This window comes from Oryctolagus cuniculus, chromosome 9 (assembly GCF_964237555.1).
Source record: "Oryctolagus cuniculus chromosome 9, mOryCun1.1, whole genome shotgun sequence".
Classification (NCBI taxonomy): domain Eukaryota; kingdom Metazoa; phylum Chordata; class Mammalia; order Lagomorpha; family Leporidae; genus Oryctolagus; species Oryctolagus cuniculus.
This window is the reverse complement of record NC_091440.1, coordinates 128,701,703-128,722,458: the sequence shown is the minus strand read 5'-3', so window position 1 is coordinate 128,722,458 and position 20,756 is coordinate 128,701,703. Positions and strand designations below refer to the sequence as shown.

At 45.4% G+C, this 20,756-nt stretch overlaps 1 protein-coding gene and 1 long non-coding RNA gene across 22 annotated transcripts in view; one reads left to right on the top strand and one right to left on the bottom strand.

Annotated features, from left to right (window-relative positions):
* LOC103348951 (uncharacterized) overlaps nucleotides 1-20,756 on the top strand; it is a 52,532-nt gene that overhangs the window by 27,090 nt on the left and 4,686 nt on the right. For 2 of the 9 annotated variants that reach the window (XR_011379063.1, XR_011379060.1), the window contains exons 3-4: nucleotides 8,172-8,265; nucleotides 8,936-9,167. This is a non-coding gene — a long non-coding RNA (uncharacterized lncRNA). Of the gene's footprint in view, nucleotides 1-8,171; nucleotides 8,266-8,935; nucleotides 9,181-9,931; nucleotides 20,420-20,756 lie in introns of those variants that run through there. The other 7 variants (XR_011379061.1, XR_011379059.1, XR_011379055.1 and 4 more) reach the window with 7 other exon arrangements.
* FGD4 (FYVE, RhoGEF and PH domain containing 4) overlaps nucleotides 1,197-20,756 on the bottom strand; it is a 219,018-nt gene continuing 199,458 nt past the window's right edge. For 9 of the 13 annotated variants that reach the window (XM_051850918.2, XM_051850920.2, XM_070049625.1 and 6 more), the window contains 7 exons: nucleotides 18,929-19,101; nucleotides 14,804-14,834; nucleotides 14,523-14,615; nucleotides 14,102-14,227; nucleotides 9,875-10,015; nucleotides 8,285-8,425; nucleotides 1,197-6,868 (listed from right to left, as the gene is read on the bottom strand). In XM_051850918.2, the coding sequence (XP_051706878.2) occupies nucleotides 6,611-6,868; nucleotides 8,285-8,425; nucleotides 9,875-10,015; nucleotides 14,102-14,227; nucleotides 14,523-14,615; nucleotides 14,804-14,834; nucleotides 18,929-19,101 (963 nt within the window). In that variant the 3' untranslated portion in view covers nucleotides 1,197-6,610. Of the gene's footprint in view, nucleotides 6,869-8,284; nucleotides 8,426-9,874; nucleotides 10,016-14,101; nucleotides 14,228-14,522; nucleotides 14,616-14,803; nucleotides 14,835-18,928; nucleotides 19,128-20,756 lie in introns of all 13 variants that reach the window. The other 4 variants (XR_011379052.1, XR_011379054.1, XR_007921271.2 and 1 more) reach the window with 2 other exon arrangements.

The following is a 20,756-nucleotide window of genomic DNA, read 5'->3' as shown; positions in this document are numbered from 1 at the left end:
TAGGATGCATCCGCAAGAAGCTGGACTGGAAAAGGAGTGAGGACTCGAGCCAGGCACTGACCTTGGGATGCCGCGGTCCAAAGCAACAGCCTAACTGCTGCAACAAATGCCTGACCCTGGCTTTGATCTTAGTCAAGTAGCAGAGGTGGCCCTCAAGCAGCACAAATGATTGAGGAGAGGGTGGAAGTTTGAATAGAGAAGAGGTCTGACATAGTGATCCAGTAATGCATTTAAAGTGAAGCCTGGGAGGGTATTGTGGAGGTTAAGCCACAGTTTGAGACACTGCATGCCATACCAGAGGGCCTGGGATTGAGTCCTGCCTCAGTTTCCTGTCCAGCTCCCTGGCACTGTGTCTAGAGAGCAGCTGGTGATGGCTCAAGTTCTTGAGTCCCTGTCACCATTCGGGAAACCTGATAGGAATTTCTGGTCCCTGGCTTGGGGCTGGCCCACACCTGGCTGTTGTTGGCATTTGGGCAGCACTTGTTTCTTACCACCCCCCACCTCTGCTTTCAAATCTTAAAAGATAGGCCGGCGCCGTGGCTCACTAGGCTAATCCTCCGCCTTGCGGCGCTGGCACACCGGGTTCTAGTCCCAGTCGGGGCGCCAGATTCTGTCCCGGTTGCCCCTCTTCCAGGCCAGCTCTCTGCTGTGGCCAGGGAGTGCAGTGGAGGATGGCCCAGGTGCTTGGGCCCTGCACCCCATGGGAGACCAGGATAAGTACCTGGCTCCTACCTTCGGATCAGCGCGGTGCGCCGGCCGCAGTGCGCCAGCCGTGGCAGCCATTGGAAGGTGAACCAACGGCAAAAGGAAGACCTTTCTCTCTGTCTGTCTCTCTCTCTCTCTCTCACTATCCACTCTGCCTGTCCAAAAAATTAAAAAAAGAGTGCCCCGGTTCAAGTCCCGGCGTCATTCTAGCCACCCATATGGGAGTCTCTGATGGGGCTCTGGTTTCCTGACTTTGGCCTTATCACCCATCCATGGTTGTGGGTATCAGGGAATGGGAGATCTCTGTATGTCTTGGTGTTACTGCGTTCCCCACACCCCCCAAAAAAGTTCATGGAAAATGGAATCAGGAAATAAGTTTATTTTGTGCAAAAAATTTTAAAATCCATGCCTAGTTTTTTTACATTTCCCATGAACTTTTTGAAGTACCCTCATGTATAATCCTAGATGAAATAACATCTAAGACATTAGAATTAATTTAAGGACATATTTATTTACAAGATAAAAATGTTTAATAGGAATTAAAGTGCTTAATTTTACAATGTTTCTAATTCTCTGCCTTATGACCAAATATACATATGTTACACAGTATATACACTATCTGCAAGTATTTTACATTCATACAGCTAGAAAAGAAATTACTGGTCATGTACACTTCTTCACATTTGAGCCAACTGTAGAATTCTGGTAACACACTTTGCAAATCTATCAGTCAACAGTTCAAAAGAAAAACCCAGGTAACACTCACCAGTCAATTGTCACAACATGAAATGCTAATTTGGTTAAAAAGTTGGATACTATACAGATGTGATTGTTTGGCTAGTGAAGAGACCCCTACTGACAGATACATTCCAATACCCACACACAGTGTAATGTATAATGCAGTCCTGTTAATGCTAATAGTCCCGATAGAGCGTTTCTTCCCACATCTACTGTTAAACTCTGTATTGGTAGTATTCTGTTATTGAAATATGCTATGAGATTTCTTGATCTTTTCACTAAGTCTACCACAGCTATAGGGAAAGGGGCAACCCTTAACTGTCAGTGGCCCCAAGTCGAGAAAAACCTTGAAGATGCCCTGTGCTACTTCATCTCCAGACATAGAAGTGACGGCGCACTCTGCTAAATGCTCAGTCCCGAAAGTAGCCCACGACTGACTGAAGAGTGGTTTCTCTGCCTCAGTCAGGAGAACAGAGAATGGTATAAAAGAATGGAATTCTTCTTAAGCAAAAAGTGATGGAAAAGGTATTGGAAAGATACTGTACTCTATAACTTAGAGGCCAAGGTCAAAAGCATAGGTACAAGGGTCCCCATCCACATACAGCTACATGGATTTCTATTTTTATAGTGTATCTGCCTTCTGCAGTTGAAGGTTTGTCTTCCTCTTAACACAGCACTCTGACCTGAAGAACAGCATTCCTCGTACCCACATCTGTCTTGACCTCATTCCTCGCTACCTTATCTACAAAGAAAGCAAAGCCATCTTCCTCATGACTAAACAGAATTGACACAGATAAGGGTAAATTACATATTTCAAGTTCAGGTAAATTATGGTAAAATATTTAAGTTAAAAATTCTATAAAACCTTCATTCCTATGGGAAGAATTGAAAATCAAGTATTTTTACACATATATACACATACAAATTCACAGGGTTTTTAAATTAGACCTAATGGTCTCTATGTATAATACTCATATTCTCTACATCTGGAGAACCATAGCAGATAGTAATATGAAAATAAAGAGCAGTTTGATTTTAATAAAATTGGTAAGAATGAGGAAACAGCATGATCACCTGCAGATGCCAATACAGTCCTAAGAATAGGAACTGGTTAGCCACAGGTCTTTTAATACATTCCTGGAGAATACAGAGTTTAAGAATGAAAACACTGAGATATTCTTGCCTTTTAAATTAATCTTAGCTTATAAATACCATGTGCTTAATCTTAGACCTGCTAAGAACATCATGGATGCAGGAGCTTTACTTAATCCTCTGCTCTGCATTATAGCAAGGATACCTAGAAGAAGAAAACAAATCAGGACTGTTGTCCCTGAAAGCTTCCTGGTCCTGTTGGTGCCTACTCCTCAGGATATGCATATACATATCCCAGAAAGACCATTACTGTAGATGTATCATGGACAACATGCTCAGATTAAGAACTCAAGGCTTTGGAATGAGATACAAAATGTGAAGGAAAATCCAAAATCAAAACCTTCACCCTGTTTCCTTAGAGACAGAAAAAGTACAGGAGAATTGTGAGCTTGCACAGGGATATTTGATGGAAGACATCGATGAATCCTGAATAACCCTGCAGTACCATTGCTTCTATATTTTTCTTTATTGGTTTATGACTGGAACCACTGCTATTTGGAAGAAATCTAAGTGTGTGCGTGTGTGTGTATGTAATGGGGACAGGGTACATTTAAAAGGAAAGTCAGGTAATTTTTAAAACTGGAGGATGGGTCATCCAGTGAAGAGTCAGTACGCCAACCCTTTTGTCTATTTAAACGACATGGCCCCAAAATGCAGCTTGATCAGGTAGTTCCAGTTTGCTTTGCTTCTGTGTCCATAGCCTTTGCAAAGGTAAAAATGTTTCTAATTATTTAATTCCAAGAAATGATACCCCCTTCCACTCACCCTCTATTTCCCTTCCCTGTATTCAGCAATTTGAATTATTATACGAGAAAGGTAATTCTATATATACGTGTGCTAGTATAAAACCATACCCTGAAGAGTTTTATTGCTTGCATACACAATGGCACTGTAGATGCCATCATTACAAAAATGGCTGGTGGCATTCTTCATTATTGAGCCCCACTGAGAAAGTTTGATAACATACCACATGGTTGATTTTCCAGAAAAGCGAAGTTTAAGTTTAGAAAACAGTGTTTTGTAATGAGAAGCAGTTTCACCCAGGAAGTATTTTTTAACTTTGGAGTGGGACTTTGAATTTAGGAAAGCAACCACTGTTCTTTTTCAAGTTCAAGTTGGTGTGACTGCTCAGGTGTCTCAGAAGGGAAAGACGCTGCATGTCTTCCTGACCAGTCTCACTGGAGGTCTTTAGTTTGTGTCAAGTGTTTCACTACCTCGGCCCCAGTGAAAGCATTAGTGATTCTTCACCAGGGGATATGGCGACTGCGGTTCCTCTGCTGACCTGAAGCTCTTCGCAGGTACTGAAATTTCTTCATAGAAAAAGAGAGGTGGACGTTGTGGTGCAGCAAGTCAAGCCCCTGCTTGGGATGCCTGAGCCCCACACTGCAGTGCTAGTTAGAGTCCCAGTCACTCTGCTTCCAGTTTAGCTCCCTGCTGGGATGTGCCTGGAAAGCAGTGGATGACAGCCCAAGTGCTTGGGCCGATTTTAAAAAAGAATTACAGATAATGTTGAGCACAATAATAAGTATTGTCTTTATATGAGTATTTTCTCACTAAGTTAAATAACATTAGTATTCATTGAGCCAAAATGTGAGTGTGTCCATGTTATTTCTATGCCAGAAGAACGTAATGGCAGGGAAACTGTAATGTCCTTGCTCTCCATTACTTTTTTTTGTTTTGTTTTGTTTTGACAGGCAGAGGGGACAGAGAGAGAGAGAGAGAGAGAGGTCTTCCTTGGCCGTTGGTTCACCGTCCAATGGCTGCCGCGGCCTGCGCACCGCGCTGATCTGATGGCAGGAGCCAGGTGCTTCTCCCGGTCTCCCATGGGGTGCAGGGCCCAAGCACTTGGGCCATCCTCCACTGCACTCCCTGGCCACAGCAGAGAGCTGGCCTGGAAGAGGGGCGACCGGGACTAGAACCCGGGGTGCCGGCGCCGCAAGGCGGAGGATTAGCCTAGTGAGCCGCGGTGCCAGCGCTCTCCATTACTTTTTAAAAATGATCACTCATAAACCTTGTAATTAGCCCAGATACTTCCAAGTTCTAGCTTCCCCTGATAATCATTCCACGTCATTATTGGTTGAGATTAAGAAAACCAAATCATCATTGATAGCTGCAGCTTAACTTTCTCCATAGCCACTCTGAACACATGAGTATCTCTCACTGATGCCCACTAGACACACACACACAGAAAAGACTGGCAAGCAGAAGAGAAATAATGTCAAATTTCTATAAACCTGCTCTTGATTTGCTAGGACTACCTTTCTCTCTCTCTGGCTCCAGGTATTTGGTTTAATGTTAATTATCTTGATGGCATTCCTTCTGCGGAGAAGCAGACAGTCATGCTGTCAGCCATCACTGGTTCACCTGCTCCTTTGGAGTGGGGAAAAAACACGAGCATAAGTCTTAAAGCAGCAGGGGCTAAGTAAATGTGTGGGGTCTCAAATGCTGAGTACACCTAGATTTTTGTGGATTTCTAGCAGACGGATGCACAAATGGGAGAAAAGGATTAAGATAAACAGTTAACTTAATACCACAGTTAAAGCCCAAGTACAGTGTGAAGAGCAGCCTTCGCGACAAAATTAAACTTTTTTTGATCCACAAAGGGGAAACATTTCTCACTGTCCAGGCACTTGCACCTCTCAGAAGGCTGCCCTTAGAATGGTGCCTTTTCAATACTGTGTTTCCCCTGTCTCCTCTCTGGTGAGGAGACTGGATATCACTGTCCTGCACTCCCGATCTGCACTGCACACCCCAGACACAGCTTGGGTATGTGGATCTTGTGAAACGTCTGACAGGGGACTGGCCCGCACGGTTACCGAGAGTAGTCCTCACAAACCGATCTCCGCAGTCTCCTGGCACGGGAAACCCTTCCAGCAAACGGAGTTTTCACACGTCTGTCCTAAGGCCTCACGTCTTGGACAGTTCGGGTTTTGGTGAACCTTTTTGTACATGTTGATCTTAACTACTGCGCCAATTACAGGATTATAAAAGATAACCCATGACTCGGACCATCCCAGTAACGAAAACACAACTGAATTTCAGAATAATCAAGACTGAAGCAATAGTAAACCCGTGTATTCTATTATTTTAACAGGTATTAATAGCACCTTCTAAGAGAGGCACTGTTTTAGAGAGACACATAACAGACATACAGCACCCTAAAAATACTGTTGGGGGTGTTTGTATATATCTCCCATGCCACATAAGTTACTGCTTTTTCTTAGGAAATTAGTAATACCCTTCAATTCCAATCAGGAAAACATCAATCACTAGAAACACATTTAAATTTAGCACACTGCTCAGTCTCAAGATAAAACATGCTTTATATTAAAAAAATAAATTAGAGATAAGTATGAACCTAAAGCTGAGGAGGTATGGGGGGGTGCGGGTGTATATGTATATATGCTGAAATTTAATACTATATACACATAATTGCTATGTACTTCATACATGTTTGCCTAGAAATACTAAGACAGTATCTTATCCTACTAAGTTGAAAGTCTGAACACCAACAATTTGTCCTTTTTCTCTTGTTTGAAAACGACAAATCATCTATGCAGCTTGAGATTTATCAACTAAATAAGTTAATACAGTAGCCTAAACTGTCCCTGTATTTTTCACCATAGATCTATTTTGGCAACATGGAGGTATATCTTTCAAACTCTAACAGATCCTATGTGTGAAAGAGAAGATGTGAGAGGATTTCTTAAATGAAAGTGGCCCATTCTAACTTGATAACGGTGTAATCTACTGATACCCTCTTCTTCAAGACAGAAGTACATAATCAAGAAATCTCTTTAAAAATTCCATTTTTCACATTATTTCAAAACTTTATCAGGAGAACGGCTCTGCACATTAATTTCACTAAGAGTACATAAACATAGGAAAATAGTCCCCCGAGATGCATTTGTGAGCCTCTATTTCCAACATAAAGTGCTAAGAGATGAGGAAGGAGAGCTGGGAATGTCTTGGGCTGTAAGTCTTGAGACCCCCCACACTGTGGCCGGTCCAGAGTTCAGCAGTCTGATTTTCTCTTGGGTTCAGGATGATCATCCATGGTGGCTAGATGTTCACTGGGACCATCTGGAGTCTCACCTTTGACAGCTAAAAAGATGATTTTTAGCCACTTCTGTTTCAGTTCCTCGCTATCTGCAGCAAAACTGTGCACAGATTTGGACTGGGTCAGTTTGAAACTGTGTGGCAGGTCTGCACTCCTTGGCAGGTCGTCCACGATGTAGCCCAGGAGGGGAATGGTGGTCTGTGCTCGGACGTCCTAAGGGGAAAACACAGAGCATGAGGTGTGAGCTCGCCGTGCATGGCCCATGCTCCCTGGGGTGGGCATTTGCCATGTAGTTGGGACACCAGCACCCCGAATCGGGGTACTGGGGCTCTGCTTCCTTCTACTGATTGCAGCTTCCTGCTAGTGTGCTCACTGGGAGTCAGCAGGGGCTGGCTCAACTGGTTGGGTCCTTGCCACCCACGTGGGAGACCTCACCTGAGATTTCAGGCTTTGACTTGGCCCAGCCCAAGGTATTGTGGGCATTTGGGGAATGAACATGTAGATAGGAGACCTCTGTCTCTCTGCCTTTCAAATACATAAAAATGAAATGATCCTCTGTTCCTACCACTGCCCCCAGCAGCCTCTCATTGTGACTCTCCATGGGCGGAGGGTACCCAGTGTGCCTGTACATGAGGCTGCGGGAGTAAGTGGAGAGCTGACACCCAAGTGAGCTCGAGTCTACCCTCCGCTCTGAGGGACCCCATCCAGCTCTCCATAGTGGAACTGGGAAGAAAGTAAGAGCTCTCTGAGTACATAAAGTGTACCAAAAGTAGTCTTGTTTGCTCATTCATTCATTCATTCATTATGCAAAAAAACTATAGAAAAAAATACATACTGTAGCATTTGTAGTCAATGCAGACATAGGCTAAAATGCTATATATACACAAACTATTTTCATAATTTACTTAAGTGGTGATTAAGGACAATGTAACTCAGTACCTGATGCTGCTCCTGTTAGAAGCTAAGTCTACTTACCAGTTCCTTTAGATTTACCTCAGACCTATACACATAATTCTCAAAAATTGCTAGTGAAACATGTTAATTGAAGATTGATTTAAATGCCTTCTCTAAAACTGCCCTTTCCCAGCATGCATCCATAGAGTAAAACACAAGCAAAAAAAAAAAAAAAAGCCAGGGTGAAAGAGATGGAAATAGATCTTCCATCCACTGGTTCACAACCCTAAATGGCAGCTGGTCAAAGCGACAAGCAGAGATTTCCATCCAGATCTTGTAAATGTGCACCAGGGAGTCAAGTACGTGAGCCATTATCTACTGCTTTCCAGGTGCAGTAGCAGGGAGCAGGATCTGAAGCAGAGTAGCAGGACTCAAACTGTCTACAGTATGTAGTTACAACCTGCTGAGACAGGTACTCCCATCAGCCACCCTCACTCACCCAGCCTTTTCTCAAACCACAGGACAGGGCTGAGAGGGGAAAAGGGGCCCCGTGGACCTCAGAATAAAGAAGTGGCTGCTGTGAGGAGGAACCAGCCTACACTAACTGCTTCTTCTTTTCCAGTCAGTGACAAAGAGAAGCTGCCTGAGCTCTCCTGTTCCACAGAGGGGCAACGAAGGGGTCTGACCCATCCGCTCGCCTCCCTCCGTCCCGTCAGGTAGGTGTGCTTAGGATACCTGGGGGGCCCCGTACATGTACAGCACGAGAGGGTCTTGCTTGGGGATCACACACCAAGCTTTCTGCCAGGGTTTTGACTTCTCCATGTACTGAAGAAAGCTGCACACCACGCTGTTTCCAGATACTTCTGCAGATTCGATCTAGAAAAATAAAACAGGGCGAGAGAATTCACCTTGTGGGAAATACTTACCAAGTGCACTGTGACTAGATCAAATGTGTCCTTGGATTCTCCAAGAAAAGATTCATTTGCAATTAGTATTTAAACACACTATCACACAGAGAAATACTCAAACTATGACTATGCCTTGAATTTAAATAGATAAAACGTTTCTTGACCGCTTACTGGGCAGGTATTTTTCTTATCTCAATGTTCTATGTCACTTAATTCCCACTGCAACACTGAGAAATCACTAATTGCAATATCTTTGAGGGACAGGGTTTAAATACGAGAATAGACCCACATGTTGAAAAATAAGTGTACTATGGTCCAAAAAGTTTTTCAAATTCAAGCAAACAAGGAATCCTCAAAAACTTTGTAAGAAATGCATGTTAAGAAAAATGCATGATTTCAAAAGTTGATTTTGTTACAACATTTAATTGCATTTTCCCTGAACCCTAATTAGAAAACTAGCTAGAGATTTTTATTTCAGAAATACAGCCTGAAAACTCACCTTCAAAACAAGTTGTCTGACTCAGGATATTGCGCCTGAGGAGTTGCTGCTACTGACTGCGGGGACGGAGGGAGTTCCTGGGGGCAGTGAAGCCTGCCTTTGACCTGCTGTCCAGGCAACACCCACGCCAGGAGAATTCAGCATGAAACTTCTCAATTCTGGGCCTACAGTTAAACCTAACGGACCTTGAAGTTCAACGGAAAAGACTGAGGTACACTTAAACGGTATATATGCTCCCTAAAACACCTACTGGCAGTTTAAAATTCTGAAACCAAGTAGGCCTGGGACTTCAGACCCATAGAATTTTGATCCTGTGCCTGTTTTTCAGACTGCAAGCTACTATGAAATTACTGACAAAATGGCCTGAAGTTTAATATCTCTGGATATTAAACTTATTTTAGATATAATATACTCTAGTTCCTTGGAATGGGGGTATGAATTTATTTTAAATTGTGAGTCATATGTACTTGAGGCACCTAAAAATATTTCAATGCAGTCTTCAGATTACTGTCACTATTAAATGACCATAATAAATAATGAGACTTTTAAAATGAAATTTTTAGGTAATAGTACTTCAGATTAGAAGAATATCATGCAGTGCTTTAAAATTCAGAGAAAATCTATAAAGAAATATATTCTTGGCATTAGGAAAGATGCCAATTAATACTCCAATATTTGGCTAGGGCTACCACCACAAACATCAATATATTTCATTCACAAATGCTGTTGGTTTAATGTTATAGAGCCAGGTCAGATCTCAAAAGTCAGCAATACAGAACAAAACTGTGAATCTTGGTTTTTAACACAGTTTGGGTAAAATAACAAAGAGAAATAATAATTTGTATTCCTCATGGTAAAGAGTTCTGTATGCTGTTTATTTAAGAATCTAAAATATAGCCAATATTTAACATTTCCTACCTCTAAAATTCCTCTCCTCTTCTTTTCTTCACTGTCTGTGAATCCACTGATTATTAGATAACAGTCTTTACAGACTTTGCTCAGTTTACCACCATCATACTCGAGCTGAGCTTTGTAGTCGGAACACTTCCAACAAACCACCTTAAATTGAAAAGAAGGGTAAAGAAGAGTGACTATGATAACAACACTTCCTCAGGTGCAGCTGCTGACTTCTTACGCACTCAGTGTAGACGGCAGCTGTGTATCAGACTAAGTGCATCCCTAGAACCAGGGCGTCGCGTGGAGCTGCTGCAGTGCGGCTGCGCTGGGCTCTGTCTGCTCCCGCGTCCTCCGCACCCCGGCCGGCCTCCGGAGGAGCAGCAGCGTCTGAGGCTGCAGCAGGCGTCGGCTCTTCAGAATTCCGCATGCCTCATCGCTGACCTCCCCAAGAGAGCGCACACTTCCCGGCCCCCAGGGCTCTCCTTATCCACCTCACCCTGCTTACAGCAGGAACCTTCCCAGCCCCTCTGGCCACCTCACCGCTTCATCGCATTCCAAGTCCCCAGTGTCTGTCACCTAACCTCGGGCCCGGGTTTGGACCACTTCTTCAGCTGTGTGTCAGGTCCTCGCTGCCTGCCAGGCTTCTCTCTCGCCTCCCTCCAAGCAGCAACCGTATGTTCTTTGAAAAACGCTACTCTGCTACGTTCCTCTTCTATTTAGAATCCTTCGGGTTTCCCTTTATTCTTGGGGTTGGGGAGACAGCAAGCTAAGTCCAGTGTGACTCCTCCTCTGCCCACTTGCTCCCGCTGCTGTCTTCTCTGACAGTTGATCTTGCGCCCACTCCAGCAGGGCCCTGCCCCTTCTTCTCTCACCTCTACTTTGAAATTGAGCTTGCTCCTCCCGCATATGTTGACTGAAATCTCATTTCCTCCAGGAAGACTCGTCCAAGTGCATGCTAAAATTCACTGTATTAGTTCATAAAAAGTTACTTATTCAGGGGCCGGTGCTGTGGCGTAGTGGGTAAAGCTGCCACCTGCAGAGCCAGCATCCCAAATGGGTGCTGGCTCAAGTCCTGGCTGCTCCACTCCCGATCCAGCTCTCTGCTATGGCCTGAGAAAGCAGGGGAAGACCCAGCTGCAGCCATTTGGGGAATGAACAGGCAGATGGACAGTCTCTCTATGCCTTTCAAATAAATCTTTTAAAAAAGAAAATCATGCAGAGAGAGATTTCCTACCCGTTGGTTTGCTTCCCAAATGCCTGCAATGATGAGGGCTGTGCTAGGCTGAAGCAGGAGACCAGGACTTGAATGCAACTCTCCCGTGTGGGTGACAGGGACCCCCGTACTTGAGCCATCACCTGCTGCCGCCTGGGGTACACAGTAGCAGGCAGCTGAGGTCCTGATTGTATGGTTTCTAAAAACAGACTCATGCGATTACTGGATTGTTTCTCTCTCACACTTGGCCATCAGTCTCCAGGAGAGATTGTCCTTGAGTGTTTTGCTCACCAAGCATGCAATAAACATTTTGAGCAAGTATGAATCAAGTATGTATTTTTTCTCCACAGTATATTTCCCTATTATAAGGTAATTGTTTATCCTCTCCTAACCCCAGTTTGTAGAGGCCCATATAAGCCATGTCGTAGGAAGTTTGTTGACTGAAGGCAACTGTGTAAATAGTAGAAATCATTTCAAGCCAATGCAAGGACAGACTGTGAATGTTCTACCCTGAGAGAAAAGATGTCTGCTCTCCATTTCATTATGATCTGAAACCTGCCTTATTAGTTTTAGGGAAAAAAGAATAAATCTTCAGTACAAGGAACAATAAGCTAAAAGAACAATCAATAAAAATTGCCTTAGACATATCAAAAACATAGGGAGGAGTCCTCAAAAAGTTTATGGAAAATGCCTGTTATTAAACTGTGAAAACTATGCATGGATATCAAGATTTTTGTGCCAAAACAAAGTATCTTTGTTTTTTGTTTTTTTTTAATGTGAAACCATGCCATTTGATTTGCTGGTTCAGTCACCCAAATGGCCAAAACAGCTGGAGGTGGGCCAGGCTGGAGCCAGTTCATTGGGTCTCCTACATGGGTGGCAGATACTGGACTGCGATCCAGTGCTTTCCTAGTTAGAGTAGCCGGGAGCTGGATCGAAAGCAGAGCAGCCAGGACTGTAGGTGGCACTGTGATACAGGATGCCAGCATCCCACATGGTGGCTTACCATGCTTCACCACAACACGAGCTCCAAAACAAACATCTTTGAAGGCCATTTTCCATGAATTTCTTGGAGTACTCTTATGTCTGAATATACAACACTGTAATCCTATGGTTCTGGGGTTACTCAAGCCTTTAGGAGAAAGGACACAAGCCACGTGCCACTGCCTGTCTCAGCCTGAGTGCATGCTCCTCGCTCTTCCCGTGGGAAACTCAGCTCCAGGGCCAATCAGCCCACGATCAGCTTATGCTTAGATGCAGCAGCATGGCTTTTAAATGTTACCTGTGGTATTAAGTATTAGTGAACTGGCAATTGGATAAGGAACTTGACGTACATTGCTACACCCCAAAATAAGATGCAATGAATACATAAAAGAAATGCTGTGAGCTGAAATAGTAGTGGTAAGTGAGTAAGGCCAACTCAAAGTTTCAGCTGGACAATGCTGGCGTATGGAAAAGGGCCTAAGAAAGAACCCAGTATAAACCCACAGTTAGAAATGATCAGTGATCTCAGGAAGTAAGCCACCATGAACTAGAATTAACTTGAAAAACTAAAGTTTTGGAACTAAAGATTTGGAAGGAAAACCGATTTGAAAACTAAAAATGAAGGCGCAGGATGGACCTCTGTGGGGTGCCCGGCTTTTGTCCCGGCTCCGCTGCTTTCGCTGTGGCTTCCCACTCCCGTGCCGGGGAGGAGTATCAGCAATACCACCGAGATTCTCAGGGCACAGCAAGCCCCAGGCAAACAGCAGACACCACTCATCACGCCTCGGTTCCCCAGAGACGGCCCAGACGCCTCACACGTAGGTGAGTCGCGCTCAGTCCACCATCTGCCCTCGGAAGCTCTGCTCCGGACGTTCAGGCTCTTCTCAGAACCAGAGGCCCCTTAGCCTCTCATCTCACCTCTGAGAGCTGGGGGTTGGAGACTCTCACTCTGCTCTTGCCTACAAAAGCTGCTGGCACTGCCCAGTTCTCTGCCTCCCCCACCTGCCCCTATTCACGCACTGGGGAGTCTATACAATGGATCACGGTTCTCCAGTCTACCACCATGCGGGCTCACGTAAACATGCACATGACTCTGACATCGCAGGCAGTCAACCATAGCTGTCCATTCCTGTGGACACCCACTGTGTCACCACCAGAAAATGAATCACATCTGCCAGGCCAAGCTCAAACATCTCGTCAACATTTCTAACTCGCTTGTTAGAACGTAAACATGACCATACATTTTTGAAGTTACAAAGTTCAAACCAACACCCTCTCTCCCACCAAGTCTAGACTTCCCTTACTCATTACAGTCTGATTCAAATACCTCTCCTATTGTCTTCTCAAAAATGATGATTTTTCAGTGGCCATTGGTTCTCTCATCAACTTGCTAATGCCACTTTTCCCCTTACTCATCTCACTCCTGCCCCAGAACTTTCTGGCAGACTCAGAACAAATCAGCCTCACTCTGGAATACTTAACATACTAATATTTAAAAGATTGATTATAAGATTTTACTGCAGAGTGGCAGAGATCTCCCATCTGCTGGTTCACTTCCCAGTGGCCCACATCAGCTGAGGCTGGGTCAGGCTAAAGGCAGGAGTCTGGAATGCCATCCCGGTCGCCCAGTGCGGTGGCAGGGGCCCAAGCACCTACACCACCTTTAGCTGTAATCACCGGGGCATTAACAGGGACCAGGATGTTAAGCTGAGCAGCCAGGACTCAAACTGGTGCTCCAGATGGGATGCCGATGTCGCCAGCAGCAGCTTCACCTGCTGTGCCAGAAGGCCCGCGCCCGCTGCCTCCCACCTTAGGATTTGCTCTCTCTCACCACTTCAGCCTAAGCTTAAGTACCGACCCTGCAGTCAGGTATTGCTTTTTCTCATTAGATTCGGTTCCAAATCTTCCTCTACTACTAATCCTCTCCGTCTTCACGGCTGATTGCTTTCTTACTCCATCTGTAGTAGTGTGAAACTCTTCTCTCTAGGGTGCTGGCTGTGTGTTGCTTACACACTTACTGAGGACCTCCGTGACCAAGAAAGCCCACTCACATGTCCACATGCTCGGCAGTGATGCCTTCTCCTGGTCAGCGCGTTGAAGGACTCCTTACATTTCATACACATGGTCACTTCGTTGTCTCGGATCCACCTGGGGGCTCTCTTCCCCAGCTCAGCAGTCTGAAAAAGAGAAAGACTCAGTTCTAATAGACAAGCAACAGTCCCATCCGACTATTTTTTAAAACCACTTTAATAAGAATACTTCAGTTGCATTCTCAAACTGAAGATCCAGTAAAAGAAAAAAGGTTGAATGAATTTGAGCAGTCACTAGTGTATTCATTTAAAAAACCATGAGACTCTGCCTAAGTAGTTCTGGCACGGCCAGGGGAGAAGGTTGCATAACAAAATGTTTACACGGATTTCCTCCAACTGCAAAGAGGAAAAAAAAACCTTAAAAGTATTTAACTCAACTTACAGACACCTCGGAGTGGATGTCGTTATCCTTTGCAATTGCGTTTCTGAAGGTTTCATGCCTTTGATGAAAAGCATCCACAGTCTCTTGCAGGGCCTGAAATTCACAGGACACATTAAAGTATCCATCCATGCAGACTGCTAAATCTACTCTACATCAGGTGGGAATCACCTTAGAAATTAAGCCAGCTTGTTTTGATGACTATTTGACACAACAGTATGAGTATCTTCATTTATGTATTCGCTTACAGACAGCACTGAAGACAAGAAAGAAATCAGGCTTACCTTGATCCATTCTTCTTTGTCTTGCTCAGAACTAAAAACACAACAAAATTAAAGTGAGTGCAAGGGACATTAATGAATTACACTTGGTAAATAAAAATATGCTTTCGAGTTGTTTGAACATTCCAAAAAATTCAGACATGCCCTTCAAGTTATTACAACCCAAATTAAAAATGATCTTGGGTGGCTGTGGTATAGTGGGTTAGGCTGCATCTACAATGCTGACATCACATAGGGGCCAGTTCAGTTCCCAGCTGTTCCACTTCCATCCCAGCTCTCTGCTTATGTGCCTGGGAAAGCAGAGAAAGATGGCCCCGGCACCCACGTGGGAGAGCCAGATGGAGTTCTGGGCTCCTGGCTTCAGGCTGGCCCAGCCATGGCCATTGGGCAATTTGGGGAGAGAACCAGCAAATGAGACAATGTCTCTCCCTGTATCTAATTCTGCCTTTCAAATAAAAAATTAATGTCTTAAAATTACTGGCAACTGAACAAGTCAGTTTAGACAGAGGTTCACGCTATCTACTAACTTTGGTACACGTGCATTTTGATAAGGAGACATGGGTTTGGCTTCTGTTACTATATACTGCCCCTCACCCTGGTTAACAATCAGAATCTAACCATATATTCCAGGGGCTTTGTGTATCTCAACTAGTATAAATATAGAAAAGTACAATTTCTGAAAACAAATGAAGGCTATTAAAGGCTGCTAATCACAGCCCATCTTTAAAAAGGTTATAATTATCCTACAGAATCTAAAATATCTACATAAGGCCTTAGGGAGCAATTTAACATTTCCTGTGATAAACAGTTTAATTTTCTTATTCCTGGATGGTCAGGCAATGCCATTCCTAACCCATTATAGATAAACAAAACACAACATTTTTAAAGGCCTGCAGGAGAGAGGCTTCACAGATTAGTGGATCCTCCTAGCATTTAGTATTATCCTTAGGGACTGACTGCAGTCATGTCTCTCTGTCCTATTAATGCAAATTTCCTTCATTTCTTTTCCCTGGTGGTGGCGGGGACAAGGGCTGCTGTCACATGCTGTCTCTGTCACATCTCCTTTCCTGGGCCCTCAGCTGGTAACACCTCCAAGAGTGGGCTGTTTGCATACGTTTCACTAGCCAGAGCCAAGGCTGACTTCCAGCCAGCGTGTCTCCTGCCTCATTGCCATATATGTTTTTAAAACCTTTGTTTTCAAGTCCGATCCCATCCCCTGGCTCACTTCCCAAATGCCTGTAACAGCCATGGCTCTAAAATGGGCGGCAAGGACCCAAGTACGAGCCATCTGCCGCCTCCCAAGGTGCACCTTAGCAGGAAACTGGAAGCCAGGACTCAAACCAGGCCCTGCGGTAATGGACTGCCAGTGTACACCACCGCACCAAGTGCCCGCCCCTCCCCTGGGGTTCCCATATGCGTGAGATTAGCTGGACGTCTGTTCCTGGAACACCGTCCATCTTCCCAGCAAATTTGCTGAGTGCCATGGTGTGCCTGAAATCTGTGCCTGTACAGGGAATATACTGCTTGTGGTCCACCTGCGTGCTTCAGTGTTGCCCCTCAAAAAGAAAAAGGGGGCGGGCGCTGTGGCAAAGGGTTTAGCTGCTGTTTGCACTGCCAGCATCCCATGTGGGTGCCATTTCGAGTCCTGGATGCTCCACTTCCGATCCAGCTCCCTGCTGATGTGCCTGGGAAAGCAGCATCAGATGCCCCAATTGCTTGTGCCCCTGCACCCTGCAGGAAACCCGGAAAAAGCTCCTGGCTTTGGCCTGACAGAGTCCCAGCAATTGTAGCCATTAGGGGAGTAAATCAGTGGAGTAAGACCTCTCTCTGTCCTTTCAAATAAATAAAGAAATCTTTAAAAAGAATTTAAAAAGTGGACACAGATGCCCTGGGAGCACAGTTTGCATATTATCACTCTGAAATATGACAAGCCTTTTATGCTCAGTTTTTAGTCATGCAGACCTTTAAAATTTTTGTTTTAAATGCTTTGTTTTTAGTTTCCATTTAGCAATGAAAACCACTGAATACAAACTACGAAAAAAATTACTTTTCCTCCTTCAGAAGGTAGACAAGTAAGCAAAGTGAAGAAGTCAGTGCTAAGGCTGACTCATACCTCAGCAAGAAAATTGGACCCTTTTCTTCCCCGACTTGGCTGCAAAAGCGTCTCAAATAGACACCCAAATTTCAGTTGCATGCAATGTCTCTGACCCTGTTTCTTCCCTGGACCTAAAAGGTTTGTGACCATTCTCGAGAGAGCCATGGTGGACCCAATGGAAATCACTAACGACTCACTACAGGTCTTCAGCAATACCATTTAACCTAACACAACTAGAGCAGTGAGAAATGCAATGACTATGTTTCCAGTATTAATTTGAATGATTATGATACACTGTACTGGGATGTAGTAAAGTGCTACCTATACTTGAGAAAAGGCCTGGGATGGGCACGTGGAACAGAAGGTTGAACTGACAGCTGCGGAATATGTATATGTGTGTGTGTGTGTGTGTGTGTGTGTGTGTGTGTTGCTCTGCCTCCCAAACAAAAAGTAAAGAAAAAATTTCTGAAGTAGGCATTGCGAAAAGCTGGTTTAAGGCACTGTTTGTAACACCAGCATCCCATATCAGAGTGCTGGTTCAAGTCCCACCTTCTTTGCTTCTGATGCTGTTTCCTACTGATGTGCCTGGGAAGCCAGTCGAAGATGGCCCAACCACTTAGGCCTCTGCCATCCGAGTCAGAGACCAGGCTGGAGTTCCTGGCTCTTGGTCCGGCCTGGGACCTTCTCTGGGACCCTGGGGTGTGTGCTCTCAGCCCTGGGATCTGCACAACACTCCAACCCGGGACCTTCTCCGGGACCCTGGGGTGTGTGCGCGCTCAGCCCTGGGATCTGCACTCAACACTCTGACCTGGGACCTTCTCCGGGATCCTGGAGTGTGTGCTCTCAGCCCTGGGATCTGCACTCAACACTCTGACCCGGGACCTTCTCCGGGATCCTGGGGTGTGTGCTCTCAGTCCTGGGATCTGCACTCAACACTCTGACCTGGGACCTTCTCCGGGATCCTGGGGTGTGTGCTCTCAGCCCTGGGATCTGCACTCAACACTCTGACCCGGGACCTTCTCCAGGATCCTGGGGTGTGTACACGCTCAGCCCTGGGATCTGCACTCAACGCTCCGACCCGGGACCTTCTCCGGGACCCTGGGGTGTGTGCTCTCAGTCCTGGGATCTGCACTCAATGCTCTGACCCGGGACCTTCTCCGGGATCCTGGAGTGTGTGCTCTCAGCCCTGGGATCTGCACTCAATGCTCTGACCCGGGACCTTCTCCGGGATCCTGGGGTGTGTGCGCGCTCAGCCCTGGGATCTGCACTCAACACTCCGACCCGGGACCTTCTGCAGAATCCAGATTTGCAGGATGCCAGGCCTTTGCAGGGTAAACAGGTGACTGCTCCTGGAGCAGTTCCATGAAAACCTGACAGCACTCTGTCTTCCAGCGGTTTCTGTGTGAGGAAGCTGGGATCGCCTACACTGGTTCTCATGTTTTTGTTCAGCCCCAGCATGGCTGAGCTAGAGGAGTGTCACCCAGCACGCTGGTCCTTTCCCACTCCCTCAGAAAAGCATTATTTTCAGCCATGCCTTGGCAGTGCTGCTGGCCAGGGGCTCCCTGAGCCCCAGATCCCCTTCGCGTGGCCTCCAGCTGTGCCAGGAAAACCCTTACCTTTACCACGCCACCTCCTCAGCAACACTGTCTTCAAAATACTCCTGAGACGCCAGCCTATGAAAGACTCCCAGCTCAGCATGGACAAATAACCAGTGACACCCATTTGCGGACAAATAGGGTGACAGAATGCGGGAGGACTAGAAAGAACTGTTTCCTACAATTCTCAAGATGTTGGCTTCATTGCAACAAATTCACGCTGAGTGCCTAAAAATTCCCAACATTCAACCAATTGACTGAATGCTACTGTCCGCAAACCACGACCCCAGCCTTTGTGCTGCAATTAACAGAGGTTCCTGCCTTTGACAGGCTCCCAGCTCTCCACGTGCACCCAACCAGATTCCCAGCGACCTGCGGCAGCAGCTTAGGAAAAGCCACCACGTTTGCAGAAGGCTGTGTGATGGGGACGTCCCTTACCTGGCCTGCAGTTCCAGTGTTCTCTCCTTCCCAGACACTTGGAAAGTGTGCGGATATTCTTCATTGTGCGTCTCTACAATTTTCATCCCATCAATGCCAACCCTGGTTCGAACGGTGAATTTAGAGCCCACCAGGCTGAATCGGGGCACGCAGTAGAGCAGCATGTTGTTGAACTGCAAGGAAGCCGAATGCCTATCAGCTGTCAGGATGAGGGAAAGTCAGCCATGATCCCGAGTAGCCCTGGACAGGAACGCTGTGGAATGTGCAGGGCTGTGCTACTTGTACGTGAGCATGAACATCAACTGCAACTTTGAGATCTTATGCTTCTATTGACAATCTTCACATCCCTAAATTTTTAAAGCTGCGTTTCCCTTTCACAGGTCAAATATTTTATTGAAATTTATGTTAGCCACCCATGATTTTGTACTCATGTTTTAAGGACACTCGTTCAGTAGTTACCCCTGCAGTACCAGATGCACCAGGAAATGAAGTTCTTACCCTTGCAAGTTCAAGTTCTTATACTCCAAAATTTCTAAATGTGTTTTAAGGGCAAATCTAAAACAGCTGTTAAAAAAATTAACAATTATTTTTTACCACTGGGTTTATCATCAAGTTTTTAAAAAATACACACTTGAGTCGTTTGAACATCATTAGAACCTGTCAAGTTGGCACACTGAACCTGATAGCCATGGGTCCGGCGCTGTGGCATAACAGGTAGAGCCACCGCCTGCACTGCCAGCATCCCATATGGGCGCTTGTTGGAGTCCCGGCTGCTCCTCTTCTGCTCCAGCTCTCTGCTATGGCCTGGGAAAGCAGTAGAAGATGACCCAAGTCCTGAGCCCCTGCACCCACATGGGAGACCTGGAAGAAGCTGCTGGCTCCTGGCTTTGGATCTGCACAGTTTTGGCCGTTGTGGCCAATGGGGGAGAGAAGACCTCTCCTCTCGGCGTAACTCTGACTTTCAAGCAAATAAATAAAATGAGCCACATGCCTAAGACTTCCGTCATGTACTCGATCACAGAGTTCAAGGATTATGAATAACTGGATCTAGCTTAAGAATTTAGCATATACATTCTGAATTCAAAGAAAAGCCCACCGTTTTATCAAGAGCTCTCTAAAGACAGGGCCTTATTACTTACAAGAACTACTTTTAAAATGAAGAACTATAAGGGCCGACACTGTGGCGCAGGGGTTAATTCACTGGCCTGAAACGCCAGCATCCCATGTGGGCACCAATTCGAGACCCAACTGCTCCACTTCTGATCCAGCTCTCTGTTATGGCCTGGGAAAGCAGTGGAAGATGGCCCAAGTCCTTGGGCCCCTGCACCCGCATGAGGGACCCAGAGGAAGATACTGGCTCCTGGCTTCAGATCGCACAGCTCCAGCCATCGTGGCCAATTGGATGGAGGACCTCTCTCTCTGCCTCTTTATCTCTAACTCTTTCAAATTAATAAATATTTAAAATTTAAGAACTGTATTTTGAAATACAAATTATCTACAGTGTCTCATTTCTGATTTATTTATTTACTTAAGAGGCAGATATATATATATATAGAGAGAGAGAGAGAGAGAGCGCGCGCGCGCGCGAGCGAGCCTGTCACATGCTATATATGAACTCTCAACTGCTGGTTCACTCCCTAAATGGCCACAATGGCTAGGTTGAGGTTAGGCTGCAGCCAGAGGGCTGGGAACATACTCCAGGTCTCATATGGGCTCAATAACCCAGTTATTTAAGTAGTCACTGCTGCCTCCCAAGTCAGTTCCTTATTTTTAATCAACAAGAAACAGCCCTTGCTAACCAGGACTATGAAAGATGTTATGTGAGAAA